The sequence below is a fragment of the Morone saxatilis genome, unplaced genomic scaffold, assembly GCF_004916995.1.
Source record: "Morone saxatilis isolate NCDOM2014 unplaced genomic scaffold, NCSU_SB_2.0 Contig18, whole genome shotgun sequence".
Taxonomy (NCBI): Eukaryota; Metazoa; Chordata; class Actinopteri; family Moronidae; genus Morone; species Morone saxatilis.
In genome coordinates, this window is record NW_023339740.1 from 316,238 (window position 1) to 339,347 (window position 23,110).

Consider the following 23,110-nt stretch of genomic DNA (forward strand, 5'->3'; position numbering starts at 1 on the left):
GTGAATGTGGCATGTAGTGTACAGCGCATTGAGTGGTCGAGAGACTAGAAAGGTGCTATGTAAGTACAGTCCGTTTACCATTTACCATAATGTTGAAACATAAAAATGACTTAATTAAATTACCTTAATTAGGGGATTACTTAGGACAGAATCCTCTCAAATTGGGGGTCCATGGTCTAATGTGTAACTATTCTTGCAATGAAAAAGTTTGGGAATCCATAGAGCATTTTATCATGTTTATTTTTTTACCATTGGGGATCCAAGAGGGCACTTTTGCTGCCCTAGCTGATACTGTTACTTTTTCATGATTTATTATACTGACTAATGTGTCACAACATGTTTCTAGCAATCTTTGTTCAGTCTTGTCGATCGTCCCCCCCCTTACCTGCTGATGGATTTAAGGGAATGTTGTTGTCCACGCCGTCACACACCCACTCTTTGCAGCAGCGCCCTGGCAGTCGCACCAGCTGAGAGTGGGGGCACTTATCAGCAGGCCTCTGCAGATCATCGCTGCACAGTGGCACACAGGTCACCCCTCCCCCCAGGCAGTAGCAAAGCTGGGCACAGGAGGGTTGGAATACCTGTCCCTCCTCCAGCTTCCTGCCATTCATCTCACAGCCCAGCTCATTACGACCTGATCACAGCAGAGGGAAGATGAGGGGGAGAGGGGGGAATTCTATGTGATTGGCAAATTAGAAGTGGAGCAAGTATGGGAAACATAAAAACTGTTGATAGCCACTAATTATTGTAACAACATGCATGAGCAAGAAATTCTCAGGAAAATGTTGCAGCAGTATCCTGGAGTGGGTTGGACTTTGATGATTGACTGATGACTTCAAACTTGAAAATCCCTTTTTTTAAAATCTATTCTGCCTGTATTATATATATATATATATATATATATTACATTTATATATAACCAGACACACTTATTTTTTGACAAATTCTCCCTGATGCTTGCACTATATTGTTCTATTAGGTCTCTGTTGTTCTAACTGTGAACTTTCCCAATACAGGACAAGGCTGTCTTTAAAGTTTAGATCTTGATAAGGCCCCCTGTGAAGCTTTGGCGACCCCTAGGGCGTGTCCTGAGCCCCAGGTTGTTTGTTTTTTACATTGGTTTGGTAAACCACTTGAAGTGTTAGCACTGATGTGTCGACATTTTATGTATTTGCTAAAAGATCCTAATAAATTCTGTCACTCCAAGATTGATAGTTCCACATTTTGCGTAGTTAAACGTGTGTTACTAGATACAATGCTGATAAAACACAAATAACTAAGTTTTTCCAAGTTACAATATGCAAATGAAATCAATTCTGCAGAATGGCCCAGTAGCAGTTTTGTCATTATTAGAAGTAGTACTGCAGGTATTTGCAGCTCTAATCTAAAATAATCTGTTACAGCTGGAGCGTGTTCTGTTCTCACCAACGCACTGGCCCGGCCCTCCTGGGAAGCTGGCGCTGTAGTCACACTGCAGCCCTCGGTGGTCATCACAGGGCAGCTGCTCGGTGCAGGCCTCGCCCTCCTGCCTGGCACACACCTGGCAGCACCCACAGCTGTCTGACATCAGAGGAACGCCGGCAGGACAGCGTGGCAAGATGGGTGGGCACTGACACGGCCCAGTGCACAGCTGGCACCACACCTAAAGTAAGAGTGAGAAAATACCAGCTGCTGTTTACACTCCCTCACTTGATATGCTCCAGTGTATCTGGTTCCTCTGGTATTAAAAACATGTGCAGGAGTGGATTTGATACTGCAACTCACATACACAACCCCACACTCACCACTGTGAGCAGTTTTCACTGGAACTACTTTCTGTGGACGCAATAGTTCTAATAGTTCAGCGAGGGATTATCCAGAGGAAGCAGGACATTGTGTAAAGACATGATTCAGTTGACCTTTTAAAAACCTTTCGAAAGCAGGACTGTCACACCTAAAACATCAGTGTGGAACAATGGAAGTATCTGCTACTCAAGGTGCTTCTCGGGTCATGTGATGAAATGTGTTTTTTTGCAGTTTGGGTGTTAAGAATTATAAATCTCTAACTGTACCCATTCCTTCTAGTGCAGGTAGTCCGGTAAGATCAGTAAGTCATAGAACCTGCTGAGTGCTTTTTCTCTGCAAATTTGACTTTTCAGAACAAAAAAATAGAACACACACAGGAAGAGGCCCTGTATTCTCCATCTCATGTAAAGCTGTCTTTCAACAGACGCATGGTAACCACATGTTTTTACCACAACTACACAGAGGTGTAAATAAACTGTAAAAGAATGGGTAAGCGTGAGTGTGTTCCTGTGACAGTAGTAGAAACAATAAAAGGGGGATGGGTCAACTAACATTCAAAAATACACTCTGAAGAAAAGCACTGGCCATGAGGTAGCAGTTTCGTAATGGAGCTTTGTTGATAAGGCTGTGATTTAAAATAGGAAGTAGACTTACGTTGTAGTCTACTTCCTATTTTAAAATGTATTTATTTTTGAATCACAGGTCCAGGTCACACAGTGATTTCAAGGGACGGCCCCTGGTGAAACCACTGGGTAAAACCACTGCGTGGGTATTTCAGCTGAAGGCATCATATATATGCTCATCAGATATTTCTAGGCCAAATTCCCTTTGACAAAGAGAACCTCTCAGGTCTAAATGATGTGAAACCACTGATAGATGTGAATCACACAAACTGTTTGTGTGAGCTGGAGGCGTTGCATTAGTTGTCAAAAGGAGATCATATTTAAGATCACACAGACATAAATGTAAGTGACTTGGTCAAAGAGGTACGGTAGCTTTGTGGAATTGTACGGTTTTTCCCAGTCAGAAACTAATAAATGTCTGAAGGTATGTCAAACAGCAATACTAGGCTATCTTGGCTCAGTTGTTGAGTGTCTGTGGGATCAAACAACATAATCATGATCTCATTCTGGAATTGAACAAAACAAGTGGGGGATGAGGGGGCACCTTTTTCCAAGCTGTGTCTGATGGGAGGTCCACAGTGTCAGACTTTAAAAACCCCTGTCCTCGCTGGTAACATGAGCTTCCTTTAACCTTTATATGGAGGGGGAGTTTTTACTTATTAGCTATTACAGTAAAAAGATTAATCACATCCCAGAAATGATTCTGACATCAAAGTATGCACAAAAGATGCTCTGGTCTTTGATAAGCTCTATCTGAACTGATATCCCAGTCAGATACCTACACTACCAAAAAAGAATTACAGATTTTTTTTTTACTGTATGAGGGGAGCAAGTCTACTTCCTATTTTTACGACTATTAATTGACTAACATTAGATTATACTAATATATTGATAACATAATATAGACTTATGTTATTTCTTATTTCCATGTCATGCCAAACATTTCGCTCATCCTATACAAGACACTGCTATATATCATGCCATATGATAAGAGAGAAGAAATGCTAAAAGTCTATGTTTCCCTCATTTCCAAGACTTTCTACCAAGTGGCTAACTTAAATGTTTCTTTTTCCAACAGCCAGCCATGCATATGAGGTTATTGTTTTTATTTTAATAAACAATATATTTTGTGGTTCCCAGTAAAAGAAAAAAGCAATAGAAAACAAAATTAATATAACTTTCTATAACTGCCATCACTGAGATGGCACATTGAACAAATCTACTGTCCCTCTTCCAGACTAATATACTGTTCAGTTTCCAGATCTCAGCTGGGCACATAAATATCTGCATTTCTTGGACAAATTCATAATTAATAATAATTCTCTGTACCATTTTAGGTCATTCTAAATGTTCACCATTTTAGTTTAGTCTACATATTATCCATCCACTGCCCTTCACTGTCAGCTAACATACAAATATTGACCATTTTACTATTGAAAATGATAGCAGGCACAACACTTGTAAAACAAAGTTCACACTTCTTTTGACCACAATTCCTTGATTTGTTTATCCCAAATAAATATCCTTTTTGTCAGCCTGTTTTTTTTCGGTAGCAGTTTGCAGTTACGTAATTGACCTAAACATAGGCCGCCTTCCAAACCTCATACAGTCCCCATCCCATCTTCTCCACTATAGTCAGCTTTGGTTCATATTTGTTCACCTTCCAATAAGGGTACAAATTATATACTTAACTAATGCTTAACTAATGCATGACGTATAATGATTTAATGTATGAATTAATGCAGGATGTATAATGAATTTCTGTTGCTCACCACTAACTATGATCAAGTCACTGTGACTTTATTGATTGGTTTACACTTAATACATCATCAGTTAAGGGATGTTAATTCACATTAACTGACATGGGACCAGTTAGATGGAGTAATCTTATATAAAAGGTTTTGTTTTTGTTTTTTTATTTTCTCCAGTCTCTGATAATAAAAAAAAATCTAATCTCTTAGTCTTTTTATTTTATTATTATCTATTTTGTGTTTTAATTTAATTTTATTGTATGTCTTCTATTCTGCTATCTTGGCTATCCTTTTGCTTTGTCTGTCATATTGTAATTTCTGCTGATGTGACAGGGAAAAAAGGGATTTTAATTTCATTATATTGGGAAACTTTCTCAAAATATTGACTTAGCATCTCAAATTACTTCGTACAAAGTTTCTCATTGTTTTGACTAAGTCATTATTTTTAAGTTATTTTAACTTAAAAGAAGAAAGACAAAAAATTATTCTTTGTAATTTCAACAATTTTTTGAGTTAAATGAACTTATCTGATTTTACAGTGTAGACTGAAGTTGTAGCTCTGACGTTGGTACTCCTGTGATTCCCCTAATGGTATGGTGATTAATGCCAGTCCTTTTCTTTGTATTACTGCTTCACAAACTGTTAATATGGAAAATAACTGGGACAGCCCCAGCCCAACCACCATCATCAAAGCAAGCATTCACATATCACACACACCACAGTTCACCACGTCACTACAGAGAGCTGAGATGAGTCCTTTTAGGGCTAACAATACAGCCTGTTCATTTACAGAGAGGATACAATCTAATTACAGCAGGTCTCACCTGAGTGATGATACACAGCAGCAAAGAGCAAACAAGCTGGGTGTCTCGACTGTCCATCTTCATCACCTCTGTCTTTGTTTGTCCAGTCCCCCTCCCTTCCTCTTCTCCTCCTCTGGAGTAGGATGTAGATGTATTTATTACAGCTGCCTACCTCCATTCATTTATATAGTCTAGGTTCTGATGTCACAGGCAGTGGACTGCAAAGTAAATAGTTTTGAAAACTCTCAGGCTCATCTCCACATTCCTGCAGCAAACCTTCTCCACTGCCCCCCTCTGCCCCAGATGCTGCTCAAAGATGCTTAGTATGCCTGGCTGAAGAAATAGACCTAAGTTGAATGTAATGTAGGACAATCTGTGTTATCCCTCTGTTGATTCACAATGTCAGTTTCCTTTTAAAGAGAAGATCTTTGGGACTTCCTACCTTTCTCTTTCTTCATTTCTTTCTCCATGTCTGACTTAAACACTATTCAACATTGTCCCTTTTTGTCAGTAGCTTTGTAAAATTTGCTACATTTTTGTTTTAATCTGTTATTTTTTCAGCTTTATTGTTAAAAACATCATTGAGTGATACCTGATAGGGTTTGATTTTTAAGGACTAAGTCAAACTTGTTAAAATCGACCGGATCAGGAGATTTTGACAACGACTGCACATTCAGATGCTGCAGCCGATTGACTAGCTCCTTCGCACTTCTGTTTTTTTCCAGCTTTATTACTGAAACACAGATTACCTAATACAGAAATACATGTGTAACCAGATAAGAAAGCATGGTGTTTGGATTAAGAACAGTGGACCATGAAGATGATCCATCCAGCCAAATTGGCCGGACCAGCCCACTATGGCAGGTGCTGTGATCGTCCCAAGAGGAGAGGAAGAGAGCCCAATGGAAACCATACAGGCCAACCTTGGACTTAAGGCTACTCTTGGCTAATGTCTGGTCTATACAAAATTTGACTCACAAATCAGAGACTGTTGTGCCCACATCTTTAAAGAGACCTGTTCCATCAACATCTTGGATCATGGGCGGACCGTGTTCCAAGCCGACAGAGCACAGGATGAGAGGAGGCGGACTTGATGATGCTTGGTGCTCAAACAGTCAGTGGATGGAGACTGTTCCTTTTATGTGAAGATGAAACCATATTATAATGACTAGCTTGTTAAATATATCAAATATATATATCAAAGAAAAGATGACACAGCAACCACATAATACTGGTTTATAAATTTGAACATAACAAATTGCCCATCAATACATCCAGCAGATACGGAGCAACATTTATTTACAGCAGTGTTTGGGGCCAACTTCTCCAGTAATAACTCTCCTTTTAGCTATGGCTTGGGCCCTCAAAAAGTAAAAGTCAGTTGCACAGTGCAATTAGTCACATTCCATAAATATGAAAACTAGTGTTGTGCGACTCTCCTGTCAGTGATGATGAAAAAACACAATGGGTGTTTGGGACACTGCTAATGTTGTGCTCAGCTCTCTGCTTCCCCCAAGTGGCTAAAATGAGGGGGCACTTTAAAGCAGCAGCAGGTAACTTTTATAAAAAATAACCTTTTGTCATATTTGCTGAAACTTTCACTTTTCAACAAGAGACAGATCATGACTGGCTACTCAGATGTTTCTTGGACAGGTGTTTTTAATTTAAAATCATTCTTTCAGGTCCATTTGTCAGAATAGGTATTAGGTACAAACATTGACTCACAGTCCTGTAGACATCCCAGTCTTAATAAAACAATCATGCTTGTTGTGTTGATTAAAACTAAAGACATCTCCTGTTTTTATTATTGTTTTGGTTTTGTAAGCAGACAATATGGTTTCAGTTGTTTTTAATAATAATAATAATACATTTAATTTATAGACTGCTTTTTTTAAAGAAACTCAAAGACACTTTACATAATTTAAAAAGGAAAAGAAAAAGTTAGTAAAAGCAACACACTAAGAAATTATAGCTATATCTACAACACAAAATGTTTCTAAAGTCTGGCTTTTATTCTTATTTGAGTAAACTAAAATGTTTTTCATTTCATCATTTCAGATGTTTTAGTTAACTATAATAACCTTGATCTGGTATGTCTTGACCTTTGACCTTGTATTGACATCTCTCTGACCTTCCATTCGAAAACACCTGTGTGAGTGTGCTTTAACCAAAAGGTGATTTCCATGTGATGTGTGTTGTTATTAAAAGGAGTTGTAAGTAATGTAATATTTTTTTGTTGAAAGAAGTGTTCAATAGCTCTACATTCTGACAGCCGTCACTGATATAGAGTGCTCGGTCAGTCTCATGGGTCTCTTAGGGTTAGGGTTAGTCTCTAATATCTGCAGTAAACAGAGAATACAGCTTCTGGTATCTGTTTCCACTTTATCCAATCAGGAGAGAGAACTCCACAAAGAGGCGGTCCTCAAGGGCAGGCAGAAGAATGTCAGTGTGGTGAGTAGGGAGGAGGGAGGGGCTGCTTACTGTGAGTACGAACAGGGAGTTAGCCAAAATGCAGATTTCACTTACAGCAGCTTTACGTGCTACATTCTCTGTAAATGTATTTCCCTAAGGCAGGGGTTTCAAACTCAAATTGGTTTGGTTCCACGGCTGGTATCATCACCCCACAGGAGGGCCACTTCAAAGTTCAATAAGACAGCACAATATCCTGAAAATAGTACAAATACATCTTTGCTTATAAAGCCTCAAAACCTGCTCTCTTTTTATCGAGCGTCTGCATGCATTTGCGGGCACCGCTGACCTTTGCCATCACTTTGTGCAAAAACACTACACATTTCTAAAATGGCCAGCAGTTTGTGACCCCTGCCCTAAGGGATTGTCTAAATAGACTGTTTTGTAAAGAGAATTGGTGGTTAAATATGTAACCCCTTCTTTTATTTAAGTTTAATTTAAATGTTACTGCCTAAAATTAGTTAGTCTAAAACATATCAAAATCAGCCTTCAAAGTCCACCCAGTGTCATTTGTTTGTAACTGTAGTGAAATGTCCACAAACAACGGCAAATACAGTTTTGTTTTGAATTGATTTACCTGACTTATTCTTCTGTTTGTTTTGTAATATTTGCTATCTCAGAGCCTAAACCACAGTAAATGAATGTATCGTAGTACAGATATTTCATCACTTGGTGGCACTGTTGAATATGTTTTGGCCTGATATGGCATAACAGCTTTCTGAACTTCCTTCTGCTTGAAAGTTAAGGAAATGGAAGGGACATTTTTAGCTGTTAGACCTTTTTCACAGCAGCCATTTTGACATGAATTTGTAGGGTAAACACAGCTGTTACCAATGATACTAATAAAGTAAACGGTTCTGTTCCATTTAGTGTAGCAGAGCCTTTCCAGTGAGCCAACATGCACAATAGCAGCAAGGGAAGTCAGTCCTGTTTTTAAGAAGTTGGTTTGGTCTTCTTGTGGGATTTCTTGACAATAACACTGATATAGAATAGCAGCCCTATTATTAAAGTGGCAATAGGTAACTTTTATAAAAATAACTTTTTGTCATATTTGCTTAAACTTGAATATATCCTGACTGTAGAACATGAGACAGATAAAAAAAAATGAAAAAATCAGGTTCCTATGACTTGTTGTAGTGCTCCTAATGGTATTTGCAAGAATCCACCGGATTCAATCAAATACAGGCCATTAAATACAGACACTCTGGGACTCTGGGAAGGAGACTTAACAATCAACTACCTTCAAGCCTCCTGGTCCAGTTCAACTTGTTACAGGTTGGATGTAGAAACTTGAAGCCACCAGTGGGCAACATCCACTGGAGAATGGATTTACAGTGAAGTAGGGAGACATTCTTGTGTCCAGCAGGGAAGTGAACAACATTTGAATATTTTAGAGATTTTAATGTGGAAATGATACATTATTGTTCCAAGCAGACAATTTGGATATATGTGTTAATACAAGTCTGAAGGGGATCTTTAAGGATATGATATCATATCATCCATCGTTATGTGTGGAATTGACTCATGCTGATGTCTCTACAGTTACATTCAAACACTGAGCCAATGACACAGCTTATCAGTGCTGATTGATTGGCTACTTTGGGATGATTGGCTGATTGATCGCTTCAGAGCTCTGCGCCTCTTCTCAGTGTGATCACAGTTGAATACTATTTGGTGACATTAAGATAATCAATTCCAGCTCAAACTACTGCTACACTGCTATTGATGATTAACTCAAGACTGGATGGATGACTGTGTAGAGGAAGGATTTAGCCCACTTATTTATATATATGTATACTTTTATTGTGTTGTTTGATGATGATTTTAACTTATTTTACACAACATTTTGAGTGTCTCTACAAATAAAATGAATTATTATTCATACACTATGCAATAGAAACTGAGGTGTCTGTCGCAAATCTGTTAAAACTGTCACAGCACTTGGTTGGTTTGAGTACTTGTGGACGCTAGTGATGTTTGAAAAAAACACTGCAAAAGTGCCTTCTAGGGTGTTCTTCCAATGGTCAAAATGTGATAAAACTCCCTACTAGTGAACAAAAATGTGATAAAGCGCCCTGAAGTGTGCCTTTCCGGTGGACAAAACAAGACAAAGGGCCCGCTGGGGTACCTTTCCAGTGGACAAAATACAATAAAGCACCCACTTGGGTGTTAATTCTAACTCTGACTAAGCTGTTTCACCATAAATGCATCACAACTCTCTGCATGCTGCCCTTTTTACTGTTTTGTCCACCATTGGATGTTTAAATATGTTTAAACATATTTCCAGAGCAAATGATCCCTTTCTCTCTCACAGCAACACCACTTGTGTTCAGGTTAAACAGATTAGTGACATTAGTAGTTAACATAGTTGTAGCTTTGTGGTGTTACAGCCCTTGGGGACATGCATAGTGCTAAACAACACAACGTCTGCACTGCAGGTTCACAGACAGAGAGATCCGGCTTTGGCATGCTGACTGCCTGACCATGTTTGACATTCCAACTGTGCATCCTTTTAGGGCTGGGAAAGTCTGAGGGGGAATGAGTGCACCATTGTTCAGATCACAGCTTGTCTCCACATTCTGTTCAGCTGCAACACAAAGACCAATCACAACTCATGGTCAGGCTGCAGAGAACATGATGCTTGAACAACTGCAGAAAAAAACCCTCGGGTACAAAAATAATTTATTCTATAAACACAAGAATGTAATAAGTATTACTAAACTACTAGTACTAAATGTAGGAGTAGTTATAGTAGTATATATATTTGTTCATGACAGGAACTTTGTTAACATCTCACAGTCTGTTTGGAGAAACAGTATGACCCATATAGACCTGTTATAGAGTCTGGAGGGTGCCGCCGTAATAATTACTGACTTTTCCAGTTTAACTGGGATCAGTTAATAAAGCAGTTACAAATGTATCAATTACATCGGCATTTAATATGCATTAAAAACTCATACGTTAGTGAATACTTATTTATTTTTGTTTATATGCTACTCTGCTTACCAGTTAGTAAGTGGCATTAAAAATACTTTTGATCGAAAAGTTACTACCCGTAACTCAATGTAGTACATTTGTTTAACATAATTTCATTAGAAGTTGGCATAACTTGATTGCTACTGCTACTTCACTGGCATAGGATTGATGCAAACTGTTGTTGCTTTTTTCAGTGCATATGAAAGATCTCATTGTATCTAAGTTAATTCAGTTCGTTAGCAGTGCATTTTGTGACTCCCTTGTAGTGGCACAGAACCCAGAGATATTAGAGGTCATGGGTCATGTATGAGATGATTACTCTGCCTCTCCATGTCACCTTGAATCACCTCTTGAACACACTTTAAACACTTAGGACAGCTTTAATGGGCCATGTTATGAGTCAGGTGTGTTGATATGTGATGAAGTGTGTATAGCTCAGAGTGAACTTGCCTGATATTCTGTCAGTGTGATATTTCAGATCATGTTTGAGGCCACCGTAGTTTACTACATGCTTGGATGGTGAGCAGAATTCAGTTGCTTGCAATCTGCAACTACACCACTAGATGCTACTAAATCCTACACACCAGACCTCTAAGAAAATCTGTTTTATGATTTGATTGTTTACATGTTTATTGATTTAAGTTGGAATCTCGTAATTCCGATATGACACGAATGCGGCATGAGAACCACAGAAAGGGTAGGAATAAAAGAAAGTATTGAGAGATGGACTAACACGGTTTTGATCTTTTTATTGGATTTTTGGGCAGTTATACTGGGATTGTATATGTCAGACATATAGGAGATTTTACATTGAAGAATTCAGCCCAAAGTCCATTTTTACTGGTCTTTTTATTAGTTGTTAATAAATAACAATGACCCTCTCAGCTGCCATGCAAAGCATATGCTCTATGCTTTTATGGCACTCCAGTAAAGTTTTCGCTGCCTTGAAAAATGACAGTTTCATCCGCCTTGCTCTCAAACTTGTGACAAACTTTTGAGTTTAGAGTTTAACCAACATCCTCTGTCACCCATGGCTAGTCCTATTTCCAGGATAGTTTAAATGCTCACGTACCCTTCAGCTTGTTAACTTTGTCTTTACCCACTGCCGTTTTCCCAGTTGAACTAAGCATGTGCAACTCTCAGCAAAGATAGGAAGGAAGTAAGATGGCGCACTCCTTAGCTACTTTTCCATCATCAGCACTGAAAAAAATATTTTTTCCCCCACTTGCCTGATTGGGCATGTGAGTTGCTAGACTTCCTAGCCTGATGTGGCATTCGATTGGCAGTCATTTCAGCTCTACTTGCCTCTTTAAGCAGTGCAGAAGTAAGTCAAGTTTTAATAAGCATCAGTAAACATGAAAAGTGTTGTGAAAAGGGAATCAACAACTTCTTGTCAGTTATTCCTATTTGCTCAACAGGGAGGGGCAAACCAGGCACACCCAGCTATCCATCATGGAAACTACATGCTTGTGATTTCCTCAGCACTCTAGCTTTATTAAATTCCTTCCCACGCCTCCTACACACCTCAGTCATTGTCATAGAAATGTGAAACATTCAAATAGGAGAGGTATTTCCAACCTTTATTGAAACAGAGCCCTGATATGTACAAAGTCAGCAATAATAATAATTAAAAAAAAAAACGTTTTCATTAGAGCAAATGGCTTTAGTATTATGAACAACCAAGGACTGTAAATTCTGTTGAAATAAAAGGTCAAGTCATCCGAGCACAACAAGGTCCAGTTGTACAGTAAAGTTCCTGTCAGGATGAGAAGCAGGGTGAACTAAACCAGAACCAACCAGGCCTGGATTGTTCCGCAGTATGTCCAGGGAGGCAGAGTTGCATAGACGAGTGTCTTATGTAAAACAAGTGACCCAACTGTCATTAGTCAAACACACATTTACAGGTGCATTATTCCAACACCAAAGGAAACCATCCAGAGGCAGCTACAAGGGCCCGGAGGAAAACATTTTGAGGGTTTTACTTAAATATCTTTTAACTAAATGAAAGTAACATTTCTTCAGAAATCAGAATTAATCTTCAGAATAAAACACTGTGTGTGAGCTGACCGTCTCAAACTCTGCTCTACAGTCAGCTGGTTCAAGATTATCAGTTCTACCCCACACAAGCACATATTCATACAGTAGTGAAACAAAGGGAGGAACTGAGGTACACTTTTCACAGAAGTTCAAGAATTTGTCCAAAGTACATAAAAGATGTGTAAACATCTGCAATAATGTAAACCCATTTCTCAAAAAGCATCAGTAAAAAACCGACAAGCAACTGACAGCAGTCAAAAGCTTATTCCAAACCCATATGATGCATTTACAATCAGAGGGAAACTGCACACACACACCCACGCACACTGCGATGATGTGAAACATAAAGCCGTCACTCTGAAATCTGCCGGGTTTCGTCTCTAGCTGAGGAATGTCTTTGTCGGAAAAAATGAAACGATGGCTCATTAAAGAAAAGGTGAACATGTGCAGAAACATGAGGTAGTATAATCACAAAGAAACGGGATTCTGTTAAATCACTCAGGGTCCCAGTTCAGTTCAACATACGATAGACTTAAGGAGAAATCATTCAGCTGCTGACCTTTGGTTTCAGGGCAAGAACAGTTACAACAGCTGTACAAATGATCCAAAATGCATCCACACTCCTTATTTTTCACATTCCACTTTTGATCGCAGACACAGTTACATCTCACAAAGGCCAGATTTTTACATTTAGAGTGATTACTTCTCAACAAGAAACAAAACCTGCTCATTATAGTTTAGAACTTCCAATGCAACCTAAAGTGTATGAAATAATTGCGCTCCCAGAACATGGCTGTTCAAACATCATTCCCTTTAAAATTATGATTTTACTCCACAAATAAATGGTCCACAGTAAAATGTAAAAATGATCACATGGCAATTTAAAAAAAACATATTTTTCTTTGGGCAAATTACGTGCATCGGTCCTCATCCATAATTACACTCTGAACGAAAATCATCGAGACCATATACCCTGAAAAAGGATTTGGAGTGCCAAATCAAAGAACAATACAGCAGCTGATCTTGAGCCAAATTTTACCTGACAAGCAATTTAAAGGCACCATAGGTATAAAGAATTAGATTAGTGGAAAATAAAAAGTTATGTGCCCACGACCTGCTCTCTACACTGGCTTTCAAAAGGCAAAGAAGTGGGGGTAAAATTATCCAGTTATACTCCTTATTAAAACTAACATTCACAGGCATTTCTAGTTTGAGACATTTCTGCTCATATAGCTTTCCACAACGTATTAATAACAGACATGTTTTCACATTTCTGTTTGTAAAGACTGTTTCAAATTTACCTTTTATGACCAAAAAGGGGCAACTAAAAACACAAAAAATGCACTCCTCAACTTCAATTTGTCTTAAATCTGACCTGACCTTGCATTTGTGGCGACAAAAATTGTATCAAACATGTTCAGGAGAAACAACAACTAACTGAAATTACTCTCCATCTTCAGTGAAAGCTGGTCTGCTAACTGCATTTCACTGAAGATGTGTATTTAAGCACTGAATAGAAGGACCGTTTGCAACACTGATGTGGACCATAGAAAGGTGGCCGAAGAAAGGAGTTAGGTGTGTTAACAATGCCAACAAAAAACCAAACCCAGGCCACAAATATATAGAATTATTTATATTACGATTATATGACGGCATATGGCGATCTTTACTGGGACACTTTAGAAATCTGTCAGGCATTATTAATTCTGCTCTATCGTTTATACTAGCTAACTATTACTTTAAAAGCTTTGGATGCAGGAGGGCATTGTGGGCAATGCTGCAAATCAATAAGCATGGCTACTTTATATCAGAATTTTTTTCAAGTATCTGATTCACTGGCTTAGCCCAAATGGCCTCAATGAACTGATTATATTGCGATATATATCGTAATAAAGAGTTACATATCCCATGGCAATGGATTTTACACATATGACCCACTGCTAATAACTAACCATGACTCCAATGCCTGAATGTAAACCAACAGATGTCTGGAGAAACTGAGCCCCAGCAACAGAAAAAGGGCCGCTGACACTGTTTTCTGTCATCACATAAAGCTGTCAAATCTCACTGAGGCAACACGTGGCAGTCCTGTTTACTAGATCGCAGGCAAACAACAGGAAATACACCAACACAAGACAGGTAAGCATGTGGAACAACCCTAACTGTCAAAATAACAGAAACTCACACGAAACAAGAGGATGTCACAGTGTTTTCATTAAATATAACCATAGTGCCAGACACATGGACGTTCACCCCTGTGAACACACACATATTTAAACTAATGCTGTGGCTTCGGTTTAGAGTCAGTCACTACACCGGCCTTGGCACAGTGCCACTAACTCATGTTCTCTGACGGGAATTTCTCCAGACCTTTCCCTTCATCCCTCCCATCGATCAGTGCATCAGTTTCCTCAAGCTTCCCGCCGAGCAGCAGACCTAATGTTTCTTGCTTCATCGTAATATATTGAAGGCAAGACAAACATTCTCTAGCAGAATTGGCAGATGACTTCACTGTAAACAAAAGTCCCATTTCAGCCTCCGGACTTCAGGAGTAACTGCTCTCCCTTGCCTCTCCCTTATCTTCACATTCTTCAGATTAAAACAGGAGACCCTCACTGATGTAGCAGCTCCAGGTAAGAGTCACAAATCTGCAGAAAAACACAAGAAAAAGAACTTTTAACGTGTTTAAAAAACAAGTAGGCACAAAATGAGATTTTACATGCAGTGTTGAGTAGAGAGGAAGCTTGTGGCAGTGGATATAAATGTGCAGTGCGATTACCAGTGTAACCTGATTTCACTGAGCAACCTGTTTCTTTGTGTACATGTTAACATCCTGACAGTCGTCTGCAAACTGTTTGTCTCAAGAACGTCCAAGCCAGATGTGCTGGGCAGCATTGGGTTCGCAGTTTGACATTAATGGCCGCCGGGTGAATGTTTCTGGTGACCTACGACCTTTCCTCAACTACCAACACTAGGTTGAATTTCCACACGTGCACAAGAAATTGACACCAAGGTCATTTGACACTAATTTAATTAACTATTCTGACAATCGATTAATGGCTAAAGTCATTTTTCTAAAACATTTCCTTGTTTTAGTTTTTCAGTTTTTGCTGCCTTCCTTTGCGATACTAAAGGCAATCAATGCTTAGCCAGTGTGTCACTGTGTGTTCTGTTACTGTGTTAAATATTTCTCTCCTCAAATGTTTTCAAAAACATGTTGTTAGATTGAGTTTGTGAGCATTTACTTCCTGCTTAAAAACAGACAAAGCACCTCCCCAACAGGCATGTGTTGCTGCGTCACGTTTTGTTGTTCATCTATCCAATTATATCCAGCAGGCTTTGAGTCAGGGCCTGTTGATAATGCCCCTTGTTCTAGACTAATTTATATTTGCAAACTAGAACTGGTCTGGAAGAACGAGGAAGAAACAGAAATAGAAGCCTGCATTAGCTGCAAGTGGTGCTTCACACGTATGTCTTGATATAAGCTCAGATACTAAAGTGCTGCTCCCCTGATAGGTCTTTATTTGCTAGCAGAACATCTGTCAGCAGCTCTGTTACAACACTGTTTTTCTTGAGCAGACACTGAAGCCCCCTGGAGGATTTCACAGCTTGAGCAACGTGTGTGTGGCACAGAGACAGCTGGAGAGACGTTACTGACGTTCTTTCAACCGGCTTTTAAACACTGACGCTCACTGTGCAGCAGTGAGGGGGTGAAGTTTGCTGCAGCCTATAAACAGAGATGTGCTGAATCAGTGCAGCACTGTGAGACTGCTGCAGCAAACTACCTCAGACTCTTTTACAGCAATGCCCACTGCAGAGTGCCCTGCCTGCTGCATGCACACAGGCTAACTGACGTGCACATTTGCTGCGTGTATAAAGATTCAAAACAGCAGCGCAGATACAAATGTCTGGTAGCATATGAAAAAAGAAAAAAAGTAGCTGTTGAGTAAAGCAGTGCATGGTGTAACTGAAGCCTGTAACAGAGGTGTGGTGGGACAGACCAACAGGAGGTCACAGGCTTGCTGTCAATCACACTAACAGGGCAGCTGACTGCAGGGCCTGAGAACACTTCCAAAGAGCCTGGGAGGTCCTGCACGCTGCCTTGTATCAACACTGCTGATATGTCTCACAGCATGTCGGTGTGGTAACCGCTGTGTCGGGGATTATGTTCAGCTATTGTGAGCAGCGGTGAGGAGACGGAGCCTCTGGTGAATCCTGCTGCACATACAGTTGTTAAATGTGACCTGCAGCACCATGTGAGGGGACCGCTCGGCTCGGCCGTCACAGATACGGTTTGTGCCAACGTACTCAGTTACATAACTGACTTAACAGAGGGGCCGGAAGGGATTTATAGCTCCATCCTGCAGTCCATAGAGACAACGCGCTTTAATGACCAGTGCTGACATGTCATTTTTATGTGGCATGGGAAGTGGACAGATGGAGATGCTACTTGATTCAAACAAACCAATATGGATTTTTTCAGTGTAAGTTATTGGTAAGATGTGAATGAAGGATTAACTGGGAGAAGGCAAGCGACAGAGAAGATGTCTTGTTTGCTCTGTTGGACACACAAACCAAACAGCCACAATGAATTTGGGCCCTGCTATCACGTTACTCATGGACTTACTGTTGAACGTGAAAGCACAGGTTAGCCAGAAGCTGCTCGTGTTTACTACCCCACACAGTCAAACCATGCCGCACTGATTTGCATTTCCATTGCCAGTTAAAATGAGTTGTGCCAAGCCGTGCCAGAGATTGCCCTTCTCCAGAGCACGCATGACCCGCCTACAAGCAGGCTGTGGTGACACCTCGCAGACCTATGACACCCCCCCTTCTCCTTCGCGAAAGGCCCTATCTACAGTCATTGTTTGTCTGTTCTGGGCTACTTTAGAAACATGGTGGCTGTTTTCATTCATTTAAGGGTCATTGTAACTAGGGATTATAATTCTGTAGTGTCATTATACCGTGATATTGTCTGAGACTGTAATTGTAATGTGAAAATCTGATACCATTGCAATACTAAAGTGAATATAGCTGCCAGTTATACTGTAGCTCCCTTTTAGAAGACAAATATCTTGTTCAGCATTTGGTGCACATGCAGGGAGCTGATTGGGGGATGGAGGAATGGGTGAATGGGAGGTAGGGCGGGGGCAGGTTTAGCAGGAAAAAAGCAAAGCAGGAGAGGGAAGGTCAGCTGGGATTATTGTAGCTCCTATACTGGCCCTGCTCACATAATATCCTCCCCACCTCCTTCAGGAGCAAGGCAAAACAAAAGGAAAATGCCATGAAACATTAAAGAAAGTGATTCTGGTAGCTCAGTTAAGCAACAAGCAGGCCGCCATACTATGTAATACCATGAACTCTTTATGTACAAAAAGCAACAGGAGGAGCCAGAGCACGCTCGCTCAGCCCCTTTCAAACACAGGCATCTGTGTACCGTTGGATCTATGGCCTCTGGGCCAGAGGGAGGCGGGGGGGTTTGGTTGCATAAGAGGTATCCTGGTTAGCTCCAGCACAACAAACACATGCATGCTTATCCAGGCAAGATGACTGACAGTACAAGAGCACATACAGTGAGAGCAGTTACTGCAGTTAGAAAATATGTGCCCCAGGCAGGACACCAACAGCCATCCCACCTCCGCTCCTAGTCATTCACCTGCACATAATAAAGTCTATGCAACGTTCCACAGCAGCTCACACAGCAAATGTAACATTGACAGCCATCAACATGGAGAATTTCAACTCACTATCACTATATACTCACAATTTCTTATTTGGGTCATTACCAACTTCACACGAGTCCCTGAGAACTACAAACCACTGCAGGCAACCACACAATGCCAAACTTCTACCAAGAGCATTTACACTTGTGTGCTAGTATGTCTGCGTCACTTTTCAATTACCCTGCTGAAACATTAGCGGGTGGTAGGGTTTCTATGCCACTGCATTTCTTTCTTCGTCATACAATGGTGACTGAAACTAAAATGTTAATGAGCTAATGCAGTTACTTTTGCTGAAATTACTGCAACACAAACATCAGAGTAGATGGTGTGTGCGACCATTGAACTGATCAGGGCAAGGGATAGTAGAATTTTTTTTCTGCTTGTCCGACCACTGAGACATGATATTCAGTTAAATATGGGATAGTGGTTGACCAACATGGGCTTTTTCAATGGCCGATATATAATGCCAATAGCAAAACAAAGAAAAGTCATGTACAATTCTATTCCATTCTACAAGAAATGTAGGTGTACGTTTACAGCAGGATGCATGAGAGTTGAGTACAGGAATGAAACAACCTTTTTCACCACCTTCCCAAAACTCAGAAGAAGGAGCGCTAACATCGTTGCACAGCAGCCATGCTGACATGGCTGACTGCAGATGTGCCTTTTTTTGTTTAATGGCCTTGTGCGCACAGGCATCAGCTGATTAGCTTTAAATGCCAAATCATCGGTCCAATTAATCACACCACTGATTAATCTATCACTAATATGGGAATAACCTGAAAGGAATTCAAAGTTTTGCACTTGGCTGTATATGTGACAAGAATGAAAAAAAGAGCTTTAGAGACCCTTCTGAAAGTTTTGTCGGACGCAGAACACAAAATTCCAACAGGGGAGTGGGGGGAGGGCCTTTTACAAGCTGAGTCTTTGGGCTGCAATTTGAATAGTGCTCTATAGTAATTGTGAATCACATACAATTGGTATTTCCAATTGGAGAAGCAGCAATTCATAAACATGACAGCACATTACAAAGTTTAAATGGGATGCTTATATGAAGAAAAAGGTGTAAGTACCTGTAAAAAGGGTTTGAGGGTCATGCAGCACACATAACCTGGTCCATTCTGGCCTGCAGCTCTGAAGCGTTGGGCCGGTCCTGAGGGTTGACGGCGAGCATGTCCTGCAGCAGCTTCCTCACTCCGTCAGACATGCACGACCTGCGTTTCTGTGGGATGTCCAGTACCATCTTTGGATTCTCTAGCAGTGCCTCACCCACCGGCACAATGTCTGCTCCTTGCCTCACATATGTACCCAGCAGCTCCCGCTTAGACTCCGCGTCAATAAAAGTAATTCTCTCCAGCATGGCCCAGATGATGATGCCTAGGGCAAATATGTCAGCCTTGGCTGTGTAGTGGCCTTCCCACACCTCGGGAGCCATATAGAAGTCTGAGCCACACGCTGACGACAGCCAAAACTTGTTGACATTGATGTTTTTGTTCTTGTCTTCACCAACCTTGCCCTCGCTGGCATTTCCTAAACCGGCGCAAACTTTACTGAGGCCGAAGTCGGCCACCTTGAGAACCGGAGCCCCTGACTTCTCTGAGATGAGGATGTTGTCGGGTTTGAGATCTCTGTGGACGATGTTGTTTTCATGCAGGAAGGCGACAGCACTGGTCAGCTGGAGCATAAAGCTGTTGTTGGTTCGCGAGTCGGGCCGCCGGGACAGGATGAACTGGTTGAGGTCGCCGCCTTCACAGAACTCCATGACGAACCAGAGGTAACACGGCTCCTCTGGAGGGCCGAGCACTCTCTCACCTGCAACAGACGCACACCAGTCATTCACACAGTAGTGCAATAATACACACTAAAACTAAGACGTGTCTTTATAATAAGACATGTCACTGAGAAAACACATCAGATCATTTGATACCAGGCTGTAAGATCACAAGTTCCGATGAGCCAGTGAATTGGCACACCAACTATCTGACATTAGGCGTTTCCACTCCAACCTCATTGTCCTTCCTTTATCAGGGTGTGGGTGGTATTTATCTGATTGAATGGGCTGAGACCGTTCAGGGTACCTCAAACATGGTTTGGCTTGAATTTCAGGTTTTCAGCAAATAAAAATGCATCTGGCTGGATGTTAGCGTTACAAATATCTGTTGCCCAAATAGGAAAGGAAGAGAGCCCGATAGGAGCCAGGCTGACCCAAGAGGAGTGTAAGAAAATATTACAAGAAAATGTATACACTGTACCACCGAAGTCTTGCCAATTAACCGCCCTAATGTCCAGTCTGGACGGAATGGTCAAACAATGGGAAATCAGAGAGTGTTGCAGCACTCAGCGGGCGGACTGTGCTTGGAGCAGATGATTGGAGGCGCACTCTGTTTACATCGATGATGCTTAGTGCACAGAAACAGTCCAAGTGGATGCACACGGTTTCTTTTTATGTGAACATGAAACCATATCATCACCATCTTGTTGCTGCTGTTAACATTCAACCAGACAGAAACTGCATTCCTGGGTGTATGTGTGTAGTTTCAGTTTACAATATTTTCTATATTATTCTATAATTGAATGAATTGTCTTTTTCTGTGTGTGTAGCATAACACACACATGATTTGTTATACAACCTTGTGATGCATAATACATGTCCTTGATTAATGACCCACTGTATGGCAAACAATGGAGAGCTGTGGCCATTATTCAGACTGCCTACTTGTGTTGTTAGAACCACTCCATACAGGTCACTAATCAAGATGCATACTTCAAGTAGCTTTGAACAATCTGTGAAGGAGGTACACATCTGGACCCTCACTGTTGTTTTGTAATAGTTGAAATTAATAATTCGGTTTTTCACAATATTACCATCATGTGCTTTATTACAAAGAGCACAAAACCTGCACTAGATAAGCAGAAATGAGTCAGCAAGGCACATGAAGTTTACAAATATAGATAGAAGGCAAATGATGTGGTGGATTTTGGGCTGACGGCCAAAGGAATGTGGACAATACCTCTGTGACTACAGCCAACACAGCAGACTCCATTTTAGTGAGTCAGGCTCCGGAGCTCCTTCACAAAATCTACCCATCCCCCCAGCGAGCCTGTGTCATGGCGACAACAACAATTCCACTTAAAGGGGAAAACAAAGCAGACCCTACAAACTAAACCTTTCTAGCATCGATCTGTCTTTTGGGCAACTGGAGCCCAGCCAGCAGTCAACACAACAACTCGCAAAACTAAAAGCACCGAGATGAAACACTCCTCCGGGTTAGCCAAATCAAATGATGATAGTTACAGACACTCCCCGAAACTGTTGATTGACCCTAATGCTGTTTTTTGTTTTTAAATAGACCCGAGCAAAACCATACACAGCAAATCAGTCCCTACATCTGAGGGAATAGGACCTGCTTTTGATAGGAAGTCCAAACTACATTTATAAAACTTGCCATTTAATATTAGATTGGCGATGTCGGTTTACCCCAAAAAACTAATTGCCACGAAATATCAGCTTCTTCAATCTTAGTTCATGCTTTTCAGTTCGGCATTCATTCAAAACCAAAAGATGGAGCCATTTCAGCATGGAATACAGAGTAAACAGCACATACATCTGAGGAAATACCTCCTACTTTGGAAAGGAAGTCCAAACTACATTTTGAAATCTTGCAATTTAATATATGGGGTGGCCTCCCTTCCTGAAGTATTAGCGGCTGCTGTCACTGTCCGAAGTGACTCGGCTCAAACAGAGCCTCACCTTTTAATGAAGTCTCCACCAGTCGCAGGTACTGTTTGGACCGTTTGTTGCCGTGGCTCATTTTCTGGGCCATCCCGTTCCTCTGCAGCACACACTCCTCCAGCTGGACCACATTCTGGTGCCGTTTCTCCAGACTTGCCAGCGCCCAGAACTCCTGCAGGGCGAGCTCCACATTTTCCGGCGCGTCGCATCGCAGTTTCTTCACGGCAACTTTAGCGCCGGATCTCCGCGCCACCGCTTCGTACACCACGCCGTACGTACCCCTCCCCACCTCCCGCAGCAGACTGTAGCGGGGCGCCATGACCCTCAGCCCCAGGTTGTCCTGCTTAAAGAGGTCGGTGTCCCCCTTCATGTCATGGTCCTCTTCCGTGTTTCCCACGCTGAGGCAGCGCAGCACGTTGGACTCGTCGGCTCGCGCTCCGATTCGTTGTCTGCAGACTGCTCGCGCGCTCCTCGTGCGTCTCCGCGGGTTGTCGCCGCCGACCGTATCCATACGTCCGCGGGAACCCTTCACGACTCAAACATGAAAAAGAAACATGTCCGTCCACATGTTGACAGCACCAGCGGCGCCCTCGCTCTCCTTTATTACAGAGGCGAGAACAGAAGAGAACTGGCTCAATGTGGACCAGAAGGAGGAGGAGGAGTGTAAACCACGAGTAAAGATCCCTTCAGTGTAAGAGAATTTCCGGTTAAGGCCCTCAAAATAAAACCTGCAATGTTGAATGTTTCTTGTTGAGTATGTTAAACTGGAAAGACTGTTTTAGACTTTAGGTTAAGGCCAGTGTCAATTCAAATAAAGTTTATTCAGTTTGTCAATGTTGACAATAGAGAGAAAGGCAGTATTCACTAGTATATCCACTACTGAATTGAGGTTAATTTCATAACAAATAACGATATATATAAATGCAGTGAATTCTGAAGAGTTATAATTTAGACAGTCGTGTGTACATTTTGTCAAACAGATATGAAATCTCAGAGACATCTTTTCTACAACTGTAATATTAAAACGACTTTTATTACTTATGTTATATATTGATTAAAAAGTATAATTTAACTTATGTTTGAGATTGTTTTGTTTGTTTTGTTCATTTGTTTGTTTTTCTTTTCTCTATTTCCCCCTCTCTGTTAAAGTACGCTGATTGGACTGTTGGTTATTTGTTAAAGTACAGAATATATGTGTATATATATATAT

General features: G+C 40.9%; 2 protein-coding genes across 2 annotated transcripts in view; both read right to left on the reverse strand.

Annotated features, from left to right (window-relative positions):
• Window positions 1–5,040, reverse strand: part of LOC118328046 (CCN family member 5-like) — an 11,541-nt gene extending 6,501 nt beyond the window's left edge. Inside the window, exons 1-3 of the mRNA XM_035661647.1 lie at window positions 4,984–5,040; window positions 1,426–1,642; window positions 386–634 (exon numbers count right to left, since the gene is read on the reverse strand). Of these exons, the coding sequence (XP_035517540.1) occupies window positions 386–634; window positions 1,426–1,642; window positions 4,984–5,040 (523 nt within the window). The remainder of the gene's footprint in view (window positions 1–385; window positions 635–1,425; window positions 1,643–4,983) is intronic.
• A 6,926-nt stretch (window positions 5,041–11,966) lies between these two features.
• LOC118328076 (serine/threonine-protein kinase 35-like) lies at window positions 11,967–22,581 on the reverse strand. The gene is made up of 3 exons (XM_035661680.1): window positions 21,919–22,581; window positions 19,241–19,979; window positions 11,967–15,092 (listed from the first exon to the last, which is right to left on the reverse strand). Exons 1-2 carry the CDS (start codon window positions 22,409–22,411, stop codon window positions 19,261–19,263), a joined length of 1,212 nt encoding a protein of 403 aa, XP_035517573.1. The 5' UTR covers window positions 22,412–22,581; the 3' UTR covers window positions 11,967–15,092; window positions 19,241–19,260.
• Between the last annotated feature and the right edge of the window lie 529 nt (window positions 22,582–23,110).

What these genes read in the sequence shown, in the direction of transcription:
- LOC118328076 (XM_035661680.1), bottom strand. Translation starts at nt 22,411, where the DNA reads ATGGATACGGTCGGCGGCGACAACCCGCGGAGACGCACGAGGAGCGCG. An exon ending in GGTGGAGACTTCATTAAAAG is followed by an intron (nt 19,980 to 21,918) that starts GTGAGGCTCTGT and finishes CGTCTGTTGCAG; the next exon opens with GTGAGAGAGTGCTCGGCCCT.